Source organism: Pseudopodoces humilis, chromosome 2 (assembly GCF_049639895.1).
Source record: "Pseudopodoces humilis isolate 2021_Gansu_Grassland_sample_001 chromosome 2, ASM4963989v1, whole genome shotgun sequence".
In the NCBI taxonomy this organism is placed as follows: Eukaryota; Metazoa; Chordata; class Aves; order Passeriformes; family Paridae; genus Pseudopodoces; species Pseudopodoces humilis.
The window spans coordinates 1108780-1127050 of record NC_142201.1 but is presented as its reverse complement, the minus strand read 5'-3'; the positions used below and the strand labels follow the sequence as shown (position 1 = coordinate 1127050).

The following is an 18271-nucleotide window of genomic DNA, read 5'->3' as shown; positions in this document are numbered from 1 at the left end:
TCCAAAGCACTTCCTAGACCCTTCTGGGATTTAAGGAGAAGCAGAAACTTGCCAGGGGAGAGGAGGGAAGAGGAGGCTGGAGAGCCCTTGGAGAAGCTCTGGGCCTCACCTGAGTGGGAGCTCAGGGAATGCTCAGGGGGCTCCAGCCCTGCTGGAATCACTCCCTGGAACTGCAGGGGTGTTAAAATCTCACTTTTCCTGCTGTCTCCTTGGAGACTGGAGAACAACAGCAGTGCAGATACCCATTCCCAGCACAGAGAAACGTCCTGCTGTGCAGTATCCTGCTGTATCCTGGAAAAATACCCTGCTCCAGCAGCCCCAGGGCTGCCAGGCTCAAGAATTCCCAGAATCCCAGGGAATCCAGCACTTCCCCTCTGTTCCCAACACTCACCTGGGCATGCCAAGGTGAACTGGGGGGGAATTGAATTCAATACCTGTGGTGCCAGTGAGAACAGCCTGGTGCCCACCTTTCCTGAGGGAAACATGGGAATTCTGCTGGAACCACTCCCCAAACCTCCAGGGAATTGTCAGGTCTGGTGACACCATTGGCTTGGCTCTGTGAAATCACTGGTTCATTTTGGATATTAGCCCAAATCTGGAGTTTTTAGGCTCTCCAGAGTAAATTTTTCTAGAAAAAAATAATAATGAGGAAGGGATTTTAATTTATCTTTTCAACTTCTGCTCTGTGAGGAGAAACAAAGGGACACAATCTCCCTTTGCAACTCAATTTACCACCAAAGCCACAGGGCACCCAAAGCAATCAAGTCTGGCTTAAAATCATCCCTGGAAAAGATGTGCAAGAAGGGAATTAATGCTCTTTTCTTGCCCCTGAATATGAGGGAAGGAGCTGTGAGGAGTCTCCTCAGAAATCCTGCAAATTATCACATTTTTGCCTCTGCAGCCAAATCAGAAAAATCTTTGCAGGTAAAAGATTTCAAATCTGGTCCAGCCTGATTTTTATAATCCCAGAGTGGAAGGGATTTTAAGGATCACCCATTCCCAGCCCTGCCATGGCAGGGACACCTCCCACTGTCCCAGGAGCTCCCAATGTCCAGCCTGGCCTTGGGCACTGCCAGGGATCCAGGGGCAGCCCCAGCTGCTCTGGCAATTCCATCCCAGCCCCTGCCCACCCTCACAGCCAGGAATTTTCTCCCAATATCCCATTTATCCCAAGCCTTCCTCCTGTGTGAGGCCATTCCTAAATCTCAGCGCAGCATCAGAGCTCAGACATTCCCAGATCTTGGCATGGGGAATATCCAGTGATTTCCAGGAAAAGAATTGGTCTTGTCCAGTCCTGTCCTTTCCCAAACTGAACCAGTGCCTGTTCCCTGATATTCCATGGGGAGTTTGACCTGTGCTGTCACAGCTTCCAGGTGATTTTACCTTTGGGAATCCCGTGTGCCACAATTCAAACAGGAAAAATCTGCTGTCACTGGGGGGAGACAGCAGCTCAGCTTTGCTGCAGTTTCTCCTTCAGAAACCAGCTGGGGACCTCGAATTCTGAATGAATCCCAGAATCCCAGGATCCTGAGGCTGGAAAAGCCCATCCAGCCCTTCCTTGGGCACAGAAAGGTTTTATGATTAAAAACACATTTGAAAGAAGAAAAGAAAATTCAGTCCAGTTTATTTTTTGAGGAAGAGGAGGAAACAAGGATAGAGAGCCTTGGAGTGCTTGGTGTATCCCAGAATCATGAAGGTGGGAAGAGCCCTTCAGGATCACCCAGTGCCACCCCAGCACCACCAGCATCACCCCAAACCCTGTCCCCAAGGGCCACATCAACAGCTTCAGCACCAGAGGATCTATATGGGAACCTCTTGGAAATATCCCCATCCCAAAAAATGAGCCAGCTCACTGTGGCTACAGAACTCTCCTTCTCCCCTAGTCCATAAAATTCCTCTTTTCCAAAGCAAAGTTCAGGCTGTACCTCCCTTGTCTGTATTTCTGATACTGGCATTCAACACAGTGCCAAGAGTTGAAGACAAAAAAATCAAAGGTCTAAAATTAAAAAGAGGCTTCTAAATTCCCAGTGTTTGCACTTTTAGGGTTCCTTTTATTCACATGAAATCTCTGTGTGTTTAAACAAAAGCTGCAGTCCTTGTGGAGTGATCAGGAAAGGAACTGCTGTGATTTTAAGGGAAACAAAGGAAACTCTCCCGAGGTTCTGAGGTGGCTGCTGGAATAGGGAGCTCAGAGCTCTGGGGTTTCTGAGGTCCTTAAAATGAAAAATGAACCTTCAACAGGACAGTTTTGTCATTAGACTTTAGCTGAGTTGAGCTCAGCTTAATTTTAATACCACTGAAAGCTTTTAGTCTGAGACTTCTGCCAGAATCACCCCAGAGCGGGGCTGGAGGGAGGCAGAGCTCCCTGAGCAGCATCCCCAGGGCCTCACATCCAAACAGTGATTCCAACATTTCCTTCCCCGTTCTTCCTCTTGGGAATCAGCAATTCCACCTGCTTTATCCTGCTCTGCAAATGTTCTGCGTGGGGGACACTCCTTCATAATTCCCTGGGATCCCAACTCCAGTCTTGGCAGGAATGCTTCCAGTGATGCAGTGACTTGTTTCATCCTCTAATTACAGCACAAACTACCTAGTTAATTAATTAATATTTATGAACTATTATTAACCTCAGCCTAGTTAATTAGTTAATATTTATGAACTATTACTAACCTCAGCCTTCAAGGCTATTGAGGAGCTGACAGACCTCACATGAGGGAGCTGGAATATCCTGAGTGGGAATGAACCCCCAGGGATCCCCCAGTGCCCCCCTGCCCTGCCCAGACCCCCCAACAAGCCCAGCCTGGGCATCCCTGGGCTGTGCCCGTTCCCTGGGGAGCCTGGGCAGTGCCAGCAGCCTCTGGGTGCCCTAAAACCCAGCCTAAATCCCTGCTGGGCCAGCTCCAGCCTAAATCCCTGCTGCTGTCCCTGTGCCAGGAGCAGAGATTGGAGCTGGCCCTTGGGATGAGGAGTTTCCTTCAGGCTCCTCCAGCTGAACCTCCAGACCTTTCCCCATCCTTTGGACACTCTCTGAGCTTTGGATCTTTGGATCTCTGAGCTTTGGATTGCAGCCCCACGTGGAAAACAACCTAATGTCCAACCCATTGAAGGTTAAATTGAGGTAAACTCAGGTAAAATTCCCAAAACCTGGGCTGATGTTTCCCCCTGGATTTGATCCAAGGGCTGATTTTTGGCAGTGAGTGACCAGGGACTGGAGGTGGCACAACCCAAGTCACTCCCCAGTCTGGCTTTGGCTTTGAAACTGCTTTGTCTTGGCTGCTGGAGCAATTCCAGCGTGTCTGGGCTCAGCTGGACCTTGCCTGGCTCACCTGTGGAGCAGTTTGGGATAATCCCAGCTGATAACTGGAATTCTTGGCAGCTGCCACAAGTTATCCGGTGGCAACGGGTTCCTCGTGTGCTCCTGCAGAGGGGAAGTTTGGGCACAAATGAGTGATTAGGCTTTTATCCATGTGGATTTCCATCTGGCAGCCGTTCCTGCTGGATCAGAACGAGCTCCTGGAAATGTCCATGTGTCCCAGCATCCCTGCAAGGCTGTTGCAGTCTGTCCCAAGGCTGGGATGTGGCTGTCACGTGAAGGAGGATGGACGTGGCTGCTTCCTGTTGATCCCCTGGAACACAGATGGGTGGCTCTCCTTTTTGATTATCCTTTAATTTTTTCCTGGACTTCCTCCTGCTGCTTGGCTTTGCTCCCCAGTGCCTCAGCTTCCAGTCCTCCAGCTCTTTTTATCTGCTCTGACTCATTTCTCCAGCCTAAACTCGGGCTCATTTCCCAGCCTGGTGCTCCTTGAATGGGTCTGGGCCTTGTGTTTGGGCTCTAAACCAGCTCTGTTATTCTGATTTTCTCACACAGACCATCCCCAGCGTGTTCCCTCTTCTTCCCAGGCCTCCTCCTCTCCCACCTGGGCCCTGCAGGAAGAAATTCCAAGGAATGAGTTCAGAGGGACAGAGCATGAGCTTTGAGTGACGTCTCCTGGCTTTCCATTCCTGGCCACCCTTCTCCCACTTTTCAGTGGGTTCCACTTTGCCTGCTCGCTCAGAAAAGCTTTTATCCCAAAATCCCAAACCACCCATCTTGGGAGGGACCTCCAGGATCCTCCAGTCCCACCATAATCACCCCTAAATTATGTCCCCAAGTGCTTTTGGGTTGCAGAAAGCTGTCAGGACTGAGGACTTGAAAATGGAGAAAAATGTTCCCATTTAAAATGTTCCCATCCCAAAATGTCTTGGGTCACCCATTACAGATCAACTCCAAGGTCTGGGGGGAAAATAAATGTTTGTGGGTTTTTTTTTCCATGAAGATGAGGCTTGGAAAAGCATTTAGGAGTCATTAGTCAATGAGACGTGATGGAAATCCAAGTGATTTGCATTCCAGCTCCAGCAGAGGGACATCTGTGGCAGCTTCTCCCCCAACATTTGCATCTGACTCTGCCTCTTGTCCTTATGCAAAGATCCTTTAATGATTTTTTTTTTTCCCACATTTTAAAGAAAAATCTCCACACACACACAGAGATTCCTGAGTGGGACCAGAGCTTGGCTTTGCTCTCCTGCATTGTTCAAGTGCCCTGAGCCTCCCTCCCAGAGCTCCTGCTGGCAAACCCAGTAAAATAATTGGGATTTCAAACCCTGCTGAGGAGCTGGGATGTTATTTCAAGAGCTCTTGACTAAGGTGCTGCTATTGGGTAACATCCTCCCATTAACTTGAGTCAGATGTTGAAGGAATTGCTTGTTATCCCAAATTACCAGTTGAGTCACACTGCATGAGCCACAATACTCCCCAGCAAGGGTTACAGGGTTTTGTGAAAAACGTGGGCTGTAATTATCCTGCCCAGCAGCAAAATGGGAGTGGAGGAAAGGCAAGGACTCATCTTGGAGGGGTTTCTGTAAAATCCCAAAGTTCCTTGGATTTCAGACTCAGCTCTTTTTCCTGCCCACAGGTTTCCATGCTCGTTAAAAGGGACTGGGGAGAAAAGTTCTGCCAGGCTTCAACCTCCCAGAGGGAAATGGGAAGGGATTTGACAAAGCTTTTCCAGGAAAAGGAGATTATTCTATTTTTCCCTTTGTTTTCTGGGAAACTGGCAGCAAACACTTCCTCTTTCCTAATGTTTGTTTCCATGAAATCCTTCACGGGGGGCTTCCCAAAGAATACAAACCAGGAAGGACAATTCCTGAGACACAAATTCCTTCCTTGGGATACCTCTCCCTGCTGAATGGATGGGAAGCAGCTGATTGGAGTCGTCCAGCCTGGAGGAAAGAAGGTTCTGGGGAGATTTTAGAGCCTTGACAGGGTCTGAAGGGGCTCCAGGAGAGCTGGAGAGGGACTGGGGCCAAGGGCTGCAGGGCCAGGAGCCAGGGAATGGCTTCAGAGTAGGATTTGATGGGATCTTGGGCAGGAATTGTTCCCTGGCAGGGTGGGCAGGGGCTGGGATGGAATTGCCAGAGCAGCTGGGGCTGCCCCTGGATCCCTGGCAGTGCCCAAGGCCAGGCTGGACATTGGGAGCACCTGGGACAGTGGGAGGGGATGGAACAAGATGAGTTTTAAGGTCCTTCCAACCCAAACCATTCCATGACCCTCTGACCCCACTGCTGCTCCCATGGACTCTGCTGTGTCGGGGAGAGCAGGACACACCTTGCCATGGAACAAGGGTGGAAACTCTGCCTGGAACCCACAGCAGCTGAGCCCTGGAACCAAATCCCAGGGAGACAGCGGAGCCAGGACTCGGAGCCCTTCAGGTCTGGGCTTGTTCTCCTTGCTGTCAACCCAGACACAAGCGAGGTGTTCTGGGGGTTGTGCTGCTCTCACTGGGGCTGTTCCGTGTCCCCAGAGGCGCCGGCAGGGCAGGGCAGAGCTCGCTGGGCCATGGGGTGAGCAGAGCTGTGTCCCAAGAAAAGCCCAGGGCTGTGCAATCCCTGCCTTTCCCCAGGGCACAGAGGCACCACAGCTGATCCTTTCCTCATTCTCATTTCACAGCACTCCCAAATCATCCTGGCAGGAGGGATTGAGGGAGCTGGGAAGGGTCTGGAGCCCCAGGAGGGGCTGAGGGAGCTGGGAAAGGGGCTCAGCCTGGAGCAAAGGAGGCTCAGGGGGCCCTTGTGGCTCTGCACAAGTCCCTGGCAGGAGGGGACAGGGAAAAATGAGAGGAAATGGCCTCAAATTGCACCAGGGGAGGCTCAGGTTGGAGATTGGGAAAGAAAATTTCCCTGGAAGAGCGGTCAGGCCTTGGGATGAGCTGCCCAGGGAGGTTTGGAGTCACTGGAATTGTCCCAGAGCAGTCTGGATGTGGCCCTTGGGGACAGGCTTTGGGCTGATGCTGGATGAACACAAAAGTCTCCAGGTGATTCTGGGACTCTGGGATTTTTCTTCAGCCACAAAGAACCATCCCAGGTGTCCCTCTCCACCAGGAATTAAGGACAGAGCATCCCAGTGTGGTCTGTGACCTTCAGCCATGGAGTTATTGGAACATTTAGAGGCAGGTTTTTACCAGACATGAATATTTTGGGTGCAGCCTGTCAGGATCCCTCTGGTCAGCAGCCAACATTGCAGCAGAGCAGCTGTTCCTGCGCACCCAGATCCCAAATGCTCAGGAGGAGTCTGGATGTGGCCCTTGGGGACAGCTTTGGGCTGATGCTGGGTGGGACTGCCTCATCCAGGAGGGCTCCTCCAGCCTTGAATCTTCTGGGATATTTAGTGGAGCAATTGCTGCTTCAAGACAATGTGGAATTATGTGCAGGGATAAGATACCAGGACAATAAAATCATTCCTGCCCCTCTCCAGTCTCTCCCTTCCCTCCTCTTTCCTCTATTTCCCATTCCCTGCTTTTTCCCTGATGGTCAAAAACGAGCAGATGTTTTTGCTGAGGAATCTGAAGCTGAGAAAAGCTGGTTATTTTATTTTTCATATCCACATCTCAAGAGATGGAGATTTAAATCTGTGGATTTAATTCTCTGGAGAATTAAATCTGTGGATTCTTCTGAAGGTAGATGAGATTCCCTTGGTTTAGATCTCTCTCTGCCACAAAAATTCCCATTTCAATGATTTCCATGCACAGGGGAAACACAGTACAGGCTTAGTGAGTCATATCTTCTGTCTTTTATGTTTTTATGTGTTGATTTTGTCAGAAATTCACAAGAAACACAGTAATGAACACAACAACGTAAATTGGGAGCCACTTCCAAAATAAAAAAATTTTAAAAAATTGAAGAAAATACTCAATGAACTTGGAAAAACTGTTAAAAATTACCACTTTGCATCACTCAGCATGGGGAATCATTGAATTTCACTAATTAACAGCATGGGGAAGGAAAATCTGCCATGAAGAGGTGCCAGATTTTACCCTGAGAGACTGAATTCGTGCCTTAAAGCCTGAACCAACCACTGATTGCTGGGATCTTTTCCTTTCAGGGAGATTTCTCCTACCTGTCCCTGAGATGTTCCTTGCAGATGCTGGAAGTGCTTGGTGTTGGGAAGCACTGAGCTGGCAGCAGGTTTTAGGGGGAAAATTGGAAATTTCCCATTTTTGCCAGATTTGAATGTGTCTGCAGTGGGAAAGTCACTTGGAATTCTTCATCCTTATTCAAGTCCCTGCTCAGGAGCAGATCCTTGGAATCAAAGACAGGCTTGATTTGTAGAATTCATTTTCCAGCCATCTTTTTGTTGAAATGCGAGGGATTTACGTCCAAGGCCTGATCTCATGACTCCCATATCAGGAATTTGTCACAAGGGTGGTGAAATTGGATTTTTGGCCCATTTTTGTGTAAATTATGTGTCCCTGATCCAAGCAGAGCACAGATGCACCTGTCATGGGATACACCTGAAACGAAACACTGGGATTTGAAACTTGCTCTTTTATTAGTGTTCTTTTAATATGTGTTTTTATCCTTAATGAAGGATACCAGGAGCAGAACCTGACAGGGATAATCCTGCTGGAATTATTGATTTCATGCAAAGAGCACATGAAAGATCTGGTGGTGGCCTGAGGTGCCCCCAGAAAAGTCATTCATGGACCTCACTATTAAAGAACAGGATGTAAAGTGTGGGAAGAAAAGCCTGGAGGGAATTATCCCCTAATTCTTGTGGGGCCCTTGGTATCCACTGGAAGTGCAAATCTTGTTCTTTGATCCCTAATTTGAAGGTGTTGTTTCACAGAATCACAGGGTGGTTCAGGTTGGGACATCTGGTGCCACCTCCCTGTTCCAGCATCATCCCAGAGCTCTGGGCACGGATTGTGGATATTGTGGAATATCCCCAGGAGGAGACTCCAGCCCCTCTCTGGGCACTGCCCAGGGCACAAGTTGTGCTCCTGTGCAGGGGGAATTGCTGGGCTCAGCCCCTGCCCGTGGCTCTGGTGCCATTGCTGGGCCTGGAGCAGAGCCTGGGCCTGCTCTGCCCCTCCTGCACCCAGGGACGGACAGGGATGGACAGGGATGGACAGGGACGGACAGGGATGGACAGGGATGGACAGGGATGGACAGGGATGGACAGGGACGGACAGGGATGGACAGGGACGGACAGGGATGGACAGGGACGGACAGGAATGGACAGGGACGGACAGGGACACCCCACGGACACCCAGGAACACCCAGGCACAGCCAGGGCTGAGGCCCCTCTCAGCTGGGGCTCCTCTCCAGGCTGAGCAGCCCCAGCTCCCTCAGCCTTTCCTGGGCATGGAGATGCTCCAGGCCCTTCCTCAGCTCCAGGATCTCCTGTCCCTGTTGTGCTGAGGAACCAGGGCTGGGCATTCCAGAGGTGCCTCCCAGGGCTGGGCAGAGGGGCAGGATCCCTCCCTGACCTGGCTGTTTCCTTGTTTAATTATTTAATGGATTTGTTTTGTTCTGCACCATCAGAAGGTGCCATTCTTGAGACAGGCATGACAAGGCCCTGTCACTTTTGTCACTCTCGCTTTTGTCTCCCTCCTGACTGTGAGTGGACACCAGGAGGAAAGCAGTGAGGGAAGAGCTGTGGGAGCATCCTGGGGTACAGGAATGAAGCTGGGATTCCCCTTCTTCTCCCTCCCTGAGCTGCCCCAGGCTGAGGATGGCGTCCCCAAGGCCGTGGGGACAGGCACTGCAGTGGCCCAGGTGGCTTCAGCTCAGCTCCTCGAGGGGCAGGCAGGGACCCCTCCCTGGGACAGTGACAGGATCCTGGCTGCAGCTGGCCCAGCAGGGATTTAGGTTGGCTTTTAGGGCAAGGCTCTTCTTTCCCCAGAGGCTGCTGGCACTGCCCAGGCTCCCCAGGGAATGGGCACGGCCCCGAGGCTGCCAGAGCTCCAGGAGCATCCAGGGATGCCCAGGCTGGGGGTGTTGGGGGGTCTGGGCAGGGCCAGGAGCTGGATCCATGATCCATGAGGATCCTTCCAACTCGGGATATTCCATGATTCTGTGATCTGGAAATCCCAGTGTCACAAGGGATTCAAGAGCAAGGGATTCTCCTCTGTCCCAGACTTACAGCAGGGACATAAAGCAACCCAACCACCAAATTCACCACTTACCCCTGAACAAAGTCCCTATTACTGGGGCAATTAGGTGGCAATTATCACTTACACCCCAATTAGCCAGTTCAGGAGTCATTATGTCATTACCTTGCCAGTTACTACATTTGAGATTACAGCTAAAAATCATCACAAACCCTTTATTTTAAAATGCCAACTAAAACCAGCATGAAATACAGAACATAATGAAATACACAGCAGGATTTTTTAGACAGTAGGATTTTTTTACTGCTGTATCATATTACAGCTAAAATTAAGTTTGAAATTTAACATTTTATTTTTATCTAAATTAAATGCTTTGTAGGTTTAATTTATTTTTTTTTCCCCAAAACCAACTCTCCACAGGGAATTTGGTTCTCTCCCGATCTTACACAAAGTGACAAAGATTAGGATTCTTTTTCTAATCAATACCATCCCCAGTTTAAATAATCTCTTTTCCCTCCTCCTGGCTGATGAATTTCTGAGCATGAGCTGAAGTCCCACATCAAAGTTGTATTTCTGGTGTCAAAAATACTTTCCAAAAGTGGGTAATTTTAGCTCTGCTGAAACCAAGAGGGACAAACCTGCCCAAATCAAAGATGGCCTCAGGATGGAAACAGAAAAAGGTGGGAAATTTAGAAAATAAATGAAGCCAATAATTAAATTTAGAGTCTTTTACTCCTCAGAACAGTCACTACAAGAGCTGGTGCTTTCCTGCTAAACCAGGGAGAGACTTTGTGAAAAGTGATGGAGTTTGAGGTTCAGCATTGGGAATTCTCAGCCAAGGCTGAGTTTATCACACTCCTCTCGTGGCTTCTGCCTCATCCCAGCCACTATCCCAGGTGGAAACACTGAGCATCCCTTGCCTGGACTCTGTAGGATCAGGATTTCTTTAGGAGTTGGAGCTTTTATCAGTGTGGGTGAAATGGTGCAGGCACAGCTGCATCTCCCTGGGGTGAGGAGGGAAAGCTCCAAGGGGCTGGGACAGAGTTTTTGGAAAGGGAACAAAGCCACCAGATCCTGAGCGGTCAGAATTTGATTTTCCCCTCTCTTTTTGGGATGTGGAGCTGCCACTGCAGAGGGGAGGATTCACCTCAGCCACCTGCAGGAGCTGGTGAAGGTGTGAGCAGGAATGGGCTCATTCCCAAGGGAATATCAGAGTTCTGACATCCCTCAGCAGGGAATTTGGGTCTGGAAGCTCAGTTTGCCCTTCCCTGCAGAATTCAGCTTCCAGCCTGGCAATTCCTTGCAGCAGCCAGTGGTGCAGGAGGTGAAATCCCTGCCCAAAATCTGGAGTGGGTGATGGAAGCTGAAACGTGGATCTCACCATGGAATGAGGCACCTCCAAAACCTGGATCTCCCCATGGAATGAGGCACCACCAACTCTGCTTCCTGATGCTGCTGCATGGAAAAATGGAGAAGCTGGGTGTGCAGAGCAGGAATTCTCAGAGCTGGTGGAAGTTGAGCTGGAATCTCCTCTCAGTGCTGGCATGGCAGAAATTGGATCCAGTTTTGGATGGTGCCCCACTGGGGAGAAGGAACAAACCTGGGAGCTGCAAATGTTGTTTCTACCTTTAAACATCTCCCATTTTCCAGCTGAGCAGCAGCAATGGGAACGTGGCTGACAGGAGCTGGAATTGTGGATCCTGGCTCCCACAGAGTTGACATCACATGGAAGCCAAAGGAACAGGATCCAAAACCAACTCCAATCCCTAAGTGGCCTCTGCTGGAGCCAGTGGCTGGGAATATGCACCTGTCCAAAAAAGGAGAGGTCTCTGCTGGAAAGCTGAAGCTCTGGAATTCCAAGGATAAGTGTGGAAAGCCAAGAGAGTGGTTTGGATTTCAGCTTGGATATCAGCTGGAAGTAGCAGCCTTGGAACAGTTCTGAGGAGATCAGGCTTTGAAAACTCTCTGCAAGGATGTGGCCCACGTGGAATAAATCAGTTCCAGGTGGTTGGATTGGCCCAAACAGTGGCAAAATCCCAAAACAGCAACACTTTATCATGGCAGAAAATGATACAAGGAAAACAGGGAGAGAAAAACATCACAGCAGCAAAATGTGAAGTTCCAGACAGTAAAAACCTTGGAAGGAGAATTAGGAAATAATGCTTCCTATAAAATTGTTGGGAATTCTTTTTTCTGTCAGTAAGAAAGAGCAAACACACAAAGGAACACAAAGGAGGTTGAGAAGAACCCCCAACGTTCAGACTCACAATTTTATAGGATTTCATAGGATTTTTACTCCTATAACCAAATGCCTCAAGGCTCTCACAGTATCTGCCCCAGTGGTCTCCAACCATTTGGATTTGCAGACTCCAGAGCTTTTGCCAATGAATTCTTGGACCAAGTGTAGCAAGCTGGAACCAGCATTTGCCTCTCCACACCTCCCATCCTGGATTCCAGGACTCTTCAGGGCACAGATGGAGCCCTCCTGAGCCCCGTGGGGACCTGCAGAACACACCCCAAAAGTGCAACACCCCCCTGGGGAAGCAGCAGCAGCTCTGTGGGATTCCATCAGGAGAGGGGCAGCACTAAACCCTGGATGAGTTGTTTGGGATTGTTGGCACAGCGGTGTCACATCCCTGAGGGCTCCAGCTGAGAATTGTCAGCCCTGAGGCTGCCCAGGGGGGCTCTGGGAGGGACATCAGGAGCATGGAATGGGTTGGATTGGAAGGATCTTAAAAATAATCCCAGCCCTGCCACGGCAGGGACACCTCCCACTGTCCCAGCTGCTCCCAATGTCCAGCCTGGCCTTGGGCACTGCCAGGGATCCAGGGGCAGCCCCAGCTGCTCTGGCAATTCCATCCCAGCCCCTGCCCACCCTGCCAGGGAACAATTCCTGCCCAAGATCCCATCCAGCCCTGCCCTCTGGCAGCTTCAGGCAATTCCAAATTGTCCCATCTCCAAGCCCTTGGGAATGGGATGTCCTGGCCCTCCTCATTTTCCTGGTTTAGGGCAGCCAAATATGGAAGAGCTGCTGAGAAATGCACGACCACTGTCCAAAACCTGCTGCAGACCAAACAAGTCCAGCTGTGCCTCCAGATCCTTGAAATAACCTTTGTTCCTTGTGGAATGGCTGGACACAGATCATCGACCCTTCCCCATCGTTTGAGGCCACACAGAGGCTGCAGTGGCTGTTCCTGCTGGCACAGTCACAGCCAGGGCTCTCTGGCACCTCTGACCTCCCAAATAAATTAGGGAATAAAGAATTCCAGGAAGCAGGCACAGACACATCATCCCAGCTGGACACGTCCTGACCCGGCTGGAAGCAACAGCAAAGGAAGGATGATCCCTTCTCCCGAGAGCCAAGCCATGAAAACACGACAGGAACAGCCATGGAAGAGCAGCCCAGCAGGGAATTCACCTCCAGCCTCTCATCCTGGAGCTGCAATAACAGAGGTTCCACACCAGCACCTTCACCATGGGAACACAGCTGTCCTGGCACGGCTCTTCACGAAGGAAAATCATCTCTGGCTAGGCTGAAGAGAAGAAAAATGAAAAAAAATACATTTTCACACATCCCCAAGGGCCGAGTTTGCGCTCAGCCCCTCGGTGCCGGGCTGGTTTTTGCCCTCCTGCCGCTGCAGGTCCAGGAAGGCGGCGCTGTTGATGATGACGAAGGTGTCCCTGCTCTCGTCCCTGCGCAGCTCCAGCGGGCCCCGCGGCGGGCTCAGCTTCCCCGAGTACAGATAATCCATGTAGTTCTCAGGCTTGCTGGAAACGATGTTGCTGAGCATCATGACGAAGAGGAGGAAGCCAAAGAAGCCGACGATGATGAGGATGTAAAACGAGGCCATGATCTCCTCCTGCAGCTCCAGGGCGGGGTTGCTGTAGTTGTTGAACCTCAGGGCCTTTTTTTGTTCCACGGACATGTGGAGTAAATTGGGCAGCACCGAGCTGCTGTTGGTGTGGTTGCTCAAAGCCATCGTGGCTTCCACTCCAGAGGCCAGATCTGAACAAAACAAAGCGAAAAGGAACCGATTAGCTGAGCCCAGGACCTTCAAACCATCCCCTGTCCTCTGCTCTGGGGATTCCTGCACTTGCAATGTCCAGTCTGAGCTGCAGATCTGATCTCTGCTCCTGGGACAGAGGTTTAGGTTGGCTTTTAGGGCAAGGCTCTTCTTTCCCCAGAGGCTGCTGGCACTGCCCAGGCTCCCCAGGGAATGGGCACGGCCCCGAGGCTGCCAGAGCTCCAGGAGCATCCAGGGATGCCCAGGCTGGGCTTGTTGGGGGGTCTGGGAAGGGCAGGGGGGCACTGGGGGATCCCTGGGGGTTTATTCCCAGGATATTCCATCATTCCACCCTCCAGCTGCACATCTGCCAGGCAGAGATCCACAGTGGAAGCCAGCTAGGGCAGGAATTCAGGGAATCCATGGAATCTGCATGGAAAACGGGCATTTCCACTCATGGGCACACACAATTCCCCCCAGGCTGGTTTTGTTCTGCTGCTGATGCAGCATCAAAGTCAGAATTTGGGAATAACACTGCCAATTCCAGGGATTTATCTTAATGGAAACGGGATGAAAAGTGACCTCACCAAGAAGGGAAATCAATTCTGGGATTGGCACAGAATCAAGGAATGGGTTGGGTTGGGAGGATCTCAAATCCCATCCCAGCCCTGGGACACCTCCCACTGTCCCAGGAGCTCCCAATGTCCAGCCTGGCCTTGGACATTCCAGGGATCCAGGGGCAGCCCCAGCTGCTCTGGGTAAACCACAAAATCCTGCCATTCTGAAAAATCTAAAGATGAAACAAATCATTGCTCCATCTTCCCAGTCCCACACACAAAAATAAGCTTTCGGCAGCAACAATTTCCCCATTTTGACAGAAATCCATGGATCATTTTTAGCTCTCTGAAATGCCTTCCTGGAGAAGAACGTGACAATCTTAGAAGAGCTTTGTGCCAGAGCTGCTTTACAACACCTGAGGGGTTGACTCTGCCTGAAATTTCCTACAAGAACCCAGTTAAAAAGCGAGCTGAAAAATTTTTAAAGTGGGTTTTAAAAAGTGAGTTTAAATTTAAAACTTCAAATTAATGTAAATGAGAGGGTTAAAAAAAACCCCAAAAAATATGAAAAAATATGGAGACTAAAGTGTAGCTCTTCCTGCCAGCGTTCCCTGAGATATTTGGATGGTAATCCTTGGAAAAGAGAGCAGCTGACCCCCAGGTGAGGCCAGCTGGGATCCCTGCCTGGCAGCTTCCTTCCCTTCCTCATCCTAGTGGCAGGAATTGTTTGATCCTCTTTCCCTGGGGGATGTTCAGCACTCCTGACTCAGGGAATTGCGGAATTTCCTCCCCTTTCCCCATCCCCAGACCCCTGGAGTGTCCCCCTGGCACGGTGTGGATATCCTGGATGATTATTCCTGGTGAGGTTCCCTCTCCTCGCAGCCATTCCCGGTTAATGGATGTGTTTATCCTGCTGGGCTCTGACTGCTCCACCTGGAATCTCGTAATGCCCAAATAACCAGCTCTGGGTTTGTGGGATCTGGGATTGTGGAGATTTACAGCCACAGCACGGGAGCTGAGGATGTTCCAGGGGAACCCAAGGAATTCCAGCAGCTCTGGGTTTGTGGGATCTGGGATTGTGGAGATTTACAGCCACAGCACGGGAGCTGAGGATGTTCCAGGGGAACCCAAGGAATTCCAGCAGCTCTGGGTTTGTGGGATCTGGGATTGTGGAGATTTACAGCCACAGCACGGGAGCTGAGGATGTTCCAGGGGAACCCAAGGAATTCCAGCAGCTCTGGGTGTGTGGGATCTGGGATTGTGGAGATTTACAGCCACAGCACGGGAGCTGAGGATGTTCCAGGGGAATCCAAGGAATTCCAGCAGCTCTGGGTTTGTGGGATCACGCAGCTCAGGTGGAGCTTGGAGCTAAACGGGGAATGTTTGTCTCTACAGGAAAATAGGAAGGGAAAAATCCCTTCCAGATTCCAAGTGAATTACCCATGGATCATAAAACTCTTCCCTCTGTTCCAGCCCGATCTGGCTTCTCAAAATTAAAGGATAATTTGAAAGGGACCTTTGAGATAATTTTGTTCCATTTCTGCCATGGCAGGGACACCTCCCACTGTCCCAAATCCCAATGTCCAGCCTGGCCTTGGACATTCCAGGGATCCAGGGGCAGCCCCAGCTGCTCTGGCAATTCCATCCCAGCCCTTCCAGGGAATAATTCCTGCCCCAGATCCCATCCAGCCCTGCCCTCTGCCACTGGGACCATTCCCCCTGATCCCTGATGCTCCTGGAAATATTCTCTCCCCAGGGCCTCAATCCGAGATCTCAGCTCTGCTCGGGAGTGGAACCAGCCTGGCTGCTCACACAAAAAATGGGATTTATTCCTTGGCTGGGCTCCAGGTGAAGGTTTTGATCTGGAAAAAAATGACTGAAAATCCAATGTTTTTCTGGGCAGATTTTCTCAGTTGTTGCCCCAAACCCAGCTCTCCTTTCCCTGCCCTTCCAGATTGTTCTGCTCCATGGGATTTACTGGCAGTGCCACGAGGATCAAAATTCAGGGATAAATCCCCATCCTTGCTCCTCTTGATGGAATTCCCAACTCCCTAAAATCCTACATCAAAAAAACCACCAGCAGCCCCTCGCTCTGCCCACCCCCAAACCACCCCATCCCCAAAATTCCATTTATTTGCTGGCACAGGAAGCTGAGATTGAGCTTTGGATGCTCCTATCCATGTTTTTTTATGGATACTGCCCTGCCTGGGATTGTGGAATTCAGTGGATTCCTGAGATTGGTCCTTGGAACAAAGTGTACAGGTTTTTTTGGGGATTTAAAATGGAATATAAAGCCCAGAGTTCTGGTTTGCAGGTGTTGAGAATTTGCTTTCTAAGGAAAACAGCGATTTCTCCTCAGTGAGATGTTGGATTGGCACTTCAAATCTCAATATATATATAAAAAAAATATGATATTAAAGAAAAAGTCACTATCAAATAAAAGTCACTATCAAATAAAAGTCACTATCAAATAAAAGTCACTATCAAATAAAAATAGAATTAATATAGAATTACAGAACACTTTTAAAGATTCAAATTTTTTTAAATATTAAAATTTCAATCTAAAGCTTCAATAGAGAAATATTTTTAAATCAGTACTTTAAAAATCAATATATTAAAATATCAATATCTAATAAAAAATCCCAGTATAAAAAAATCCCAGTATAGAAAAAAAATTCAATGTATTAGAAAGGCACAATACATTAAAAAAAACCTCAATATACATTAAAGAAATCTCAATATATCTCTTAAAAATCTCAATATATCTCTTAAAAATCTCAATATATCTCTTAAAAATCTCAATATATTTTAAAGATATCTCTCTATATTCTTTAAAAACCTCAATATATTCTTTAAAAACCTCAATATATTCTTTAAAAACCTCAATATATTCTTTAAAAACCTCAATATATTCTTTAAAAACCTCAATATATTCTTTAAAAACCTCAATATATTCTTTAAAAACCTCAATATATTCTTTAAAAACCTCAATATATTCTTTAAAAACCTCAATATATTCTTTAAAAACCTCAATATATTCTTTAAAAACCTCAATATATTCTTTAAAAACCTCAATATATTCTTTAAAAACCTCAATATATTCTTTAAAAACCTCAATATATCTTAAAAAACCTCAATATATCTTAAAAAACCTCAATATATCTTAAAAAACCTCAATATATCTTAAAAAACCTCAATATACATTAATAAATATCAATATATTTTAAAGATATCTCTCTATATTTTTTAAAAATCTCAATATATTTTAAAAAAAATCTCAATATATTCTTTAAAAATCTCAATATATATTAAAAAACCTTACCATATCTTTAAAAAATCTCAATATACATTAACAAATCTCAGTATACATTAAAAATACTCAATATATTTTAAAGACATCTCTCTATATCGTATAAAAATCTCAATATATTAAAAAAAAATCTCAATATATTCTTTAAAAATCTCAATATATCTTAAAAAAATCTCAATATACATTAATAAATATCAATATATTTTAAAGATATCTCTATATATTTTAAAGATATCTCTATATATTTTAAAGATATCTCTATATATCTTTAAAAAATCTCTATATATCTTTAAAAAATCTCTATATATCTTTAAAAAATCTCTATATATCTTTAAAAAATCTCTATATATCTTTAAAAAATCTCTATATATCTTTAAAAAAAATCAACATTTTAAAAAACCTTATACCTATACATACCAAACACCATATTTAACTATTTTTTTTAATTATTCCTAATAACAACGAGTTTAAAAAAAAGCTGATTTTTGACTGGGAAAATAAATTTAAAATTCTAATAAATACCCACAAAATAATTAAAGCAAAAAAAAAAAAAAAAAAAAAAGGCAATTAGCAATTAAATTAATTAAGAGAGGAAATTGCTGGTGGAGTTGTTTTTCCTCACCTGCAGCTCCGGCTCCTTCCCGGCTGTTCCAGGGATTTAACTATTTATGGAGCGGAGGGGAGGAGGAGCCTGGGATGGGAAGGGGAGTGGCCGGGAAGGCGGGGACTGGGAACTCTGGGAAAAGGGATGAAAATAAATGGGATTAAAAAAAATAATGGGATTAAAAAAAAAAGGGATTTAAAAAATGGGATAAAAAAATGGGATTTAAAAAATGGGTTAAAAAAATGGGATAAAAAATGGGATTAAAAAAAAATGGGATTTAAAAAATGGGTTAAAAAAATGGGATAAAAAAATGGGATAAAAAAATGGGATTAAAAAAAAATGGGATTTAAAAAATGGGATGAAAAAAA

At 47.4% G+C, this 18271-nt stretch overlaps 1 protein-coding gene across 1 annotated transcript; it reads right to left on the bottom strand.

The window, feature by feature from the left end:
- Positions 1-9648: 9648 nt before the first annotated feature.
- LOC148184758 (uncharacterized) lies at positions 9649-17937 on the bottom strand. The gene is made up of 2 exons (XM_088052306.1): positions 17922-17937; positions 9649-13434 (listed from the first exon to the last, which is right to left on the bottom strand). The coding sequence occupies exon 2, from the start codon at positions 13406-13408 to the stop codon at positions 12995-12997; it is 414 nt and encodes a 137-aa protein (XP_087908432.1). The 5' UTR covers positions 13409-13434; positions 17922-17937; the 3' UTR covers positions 9649-12994.
- Positions 17938-18271: the final 334 nt, after the last annotated feature.

Coding starts and splice junctions, on each gene's coding strand:
- LOC148184758 (XM_088052306.1), bottom strand. CDS start 13,408: ATGGCTTTGAGCAACCACACCAACAGCAGCTCGGTGCTGCCCAATTTA.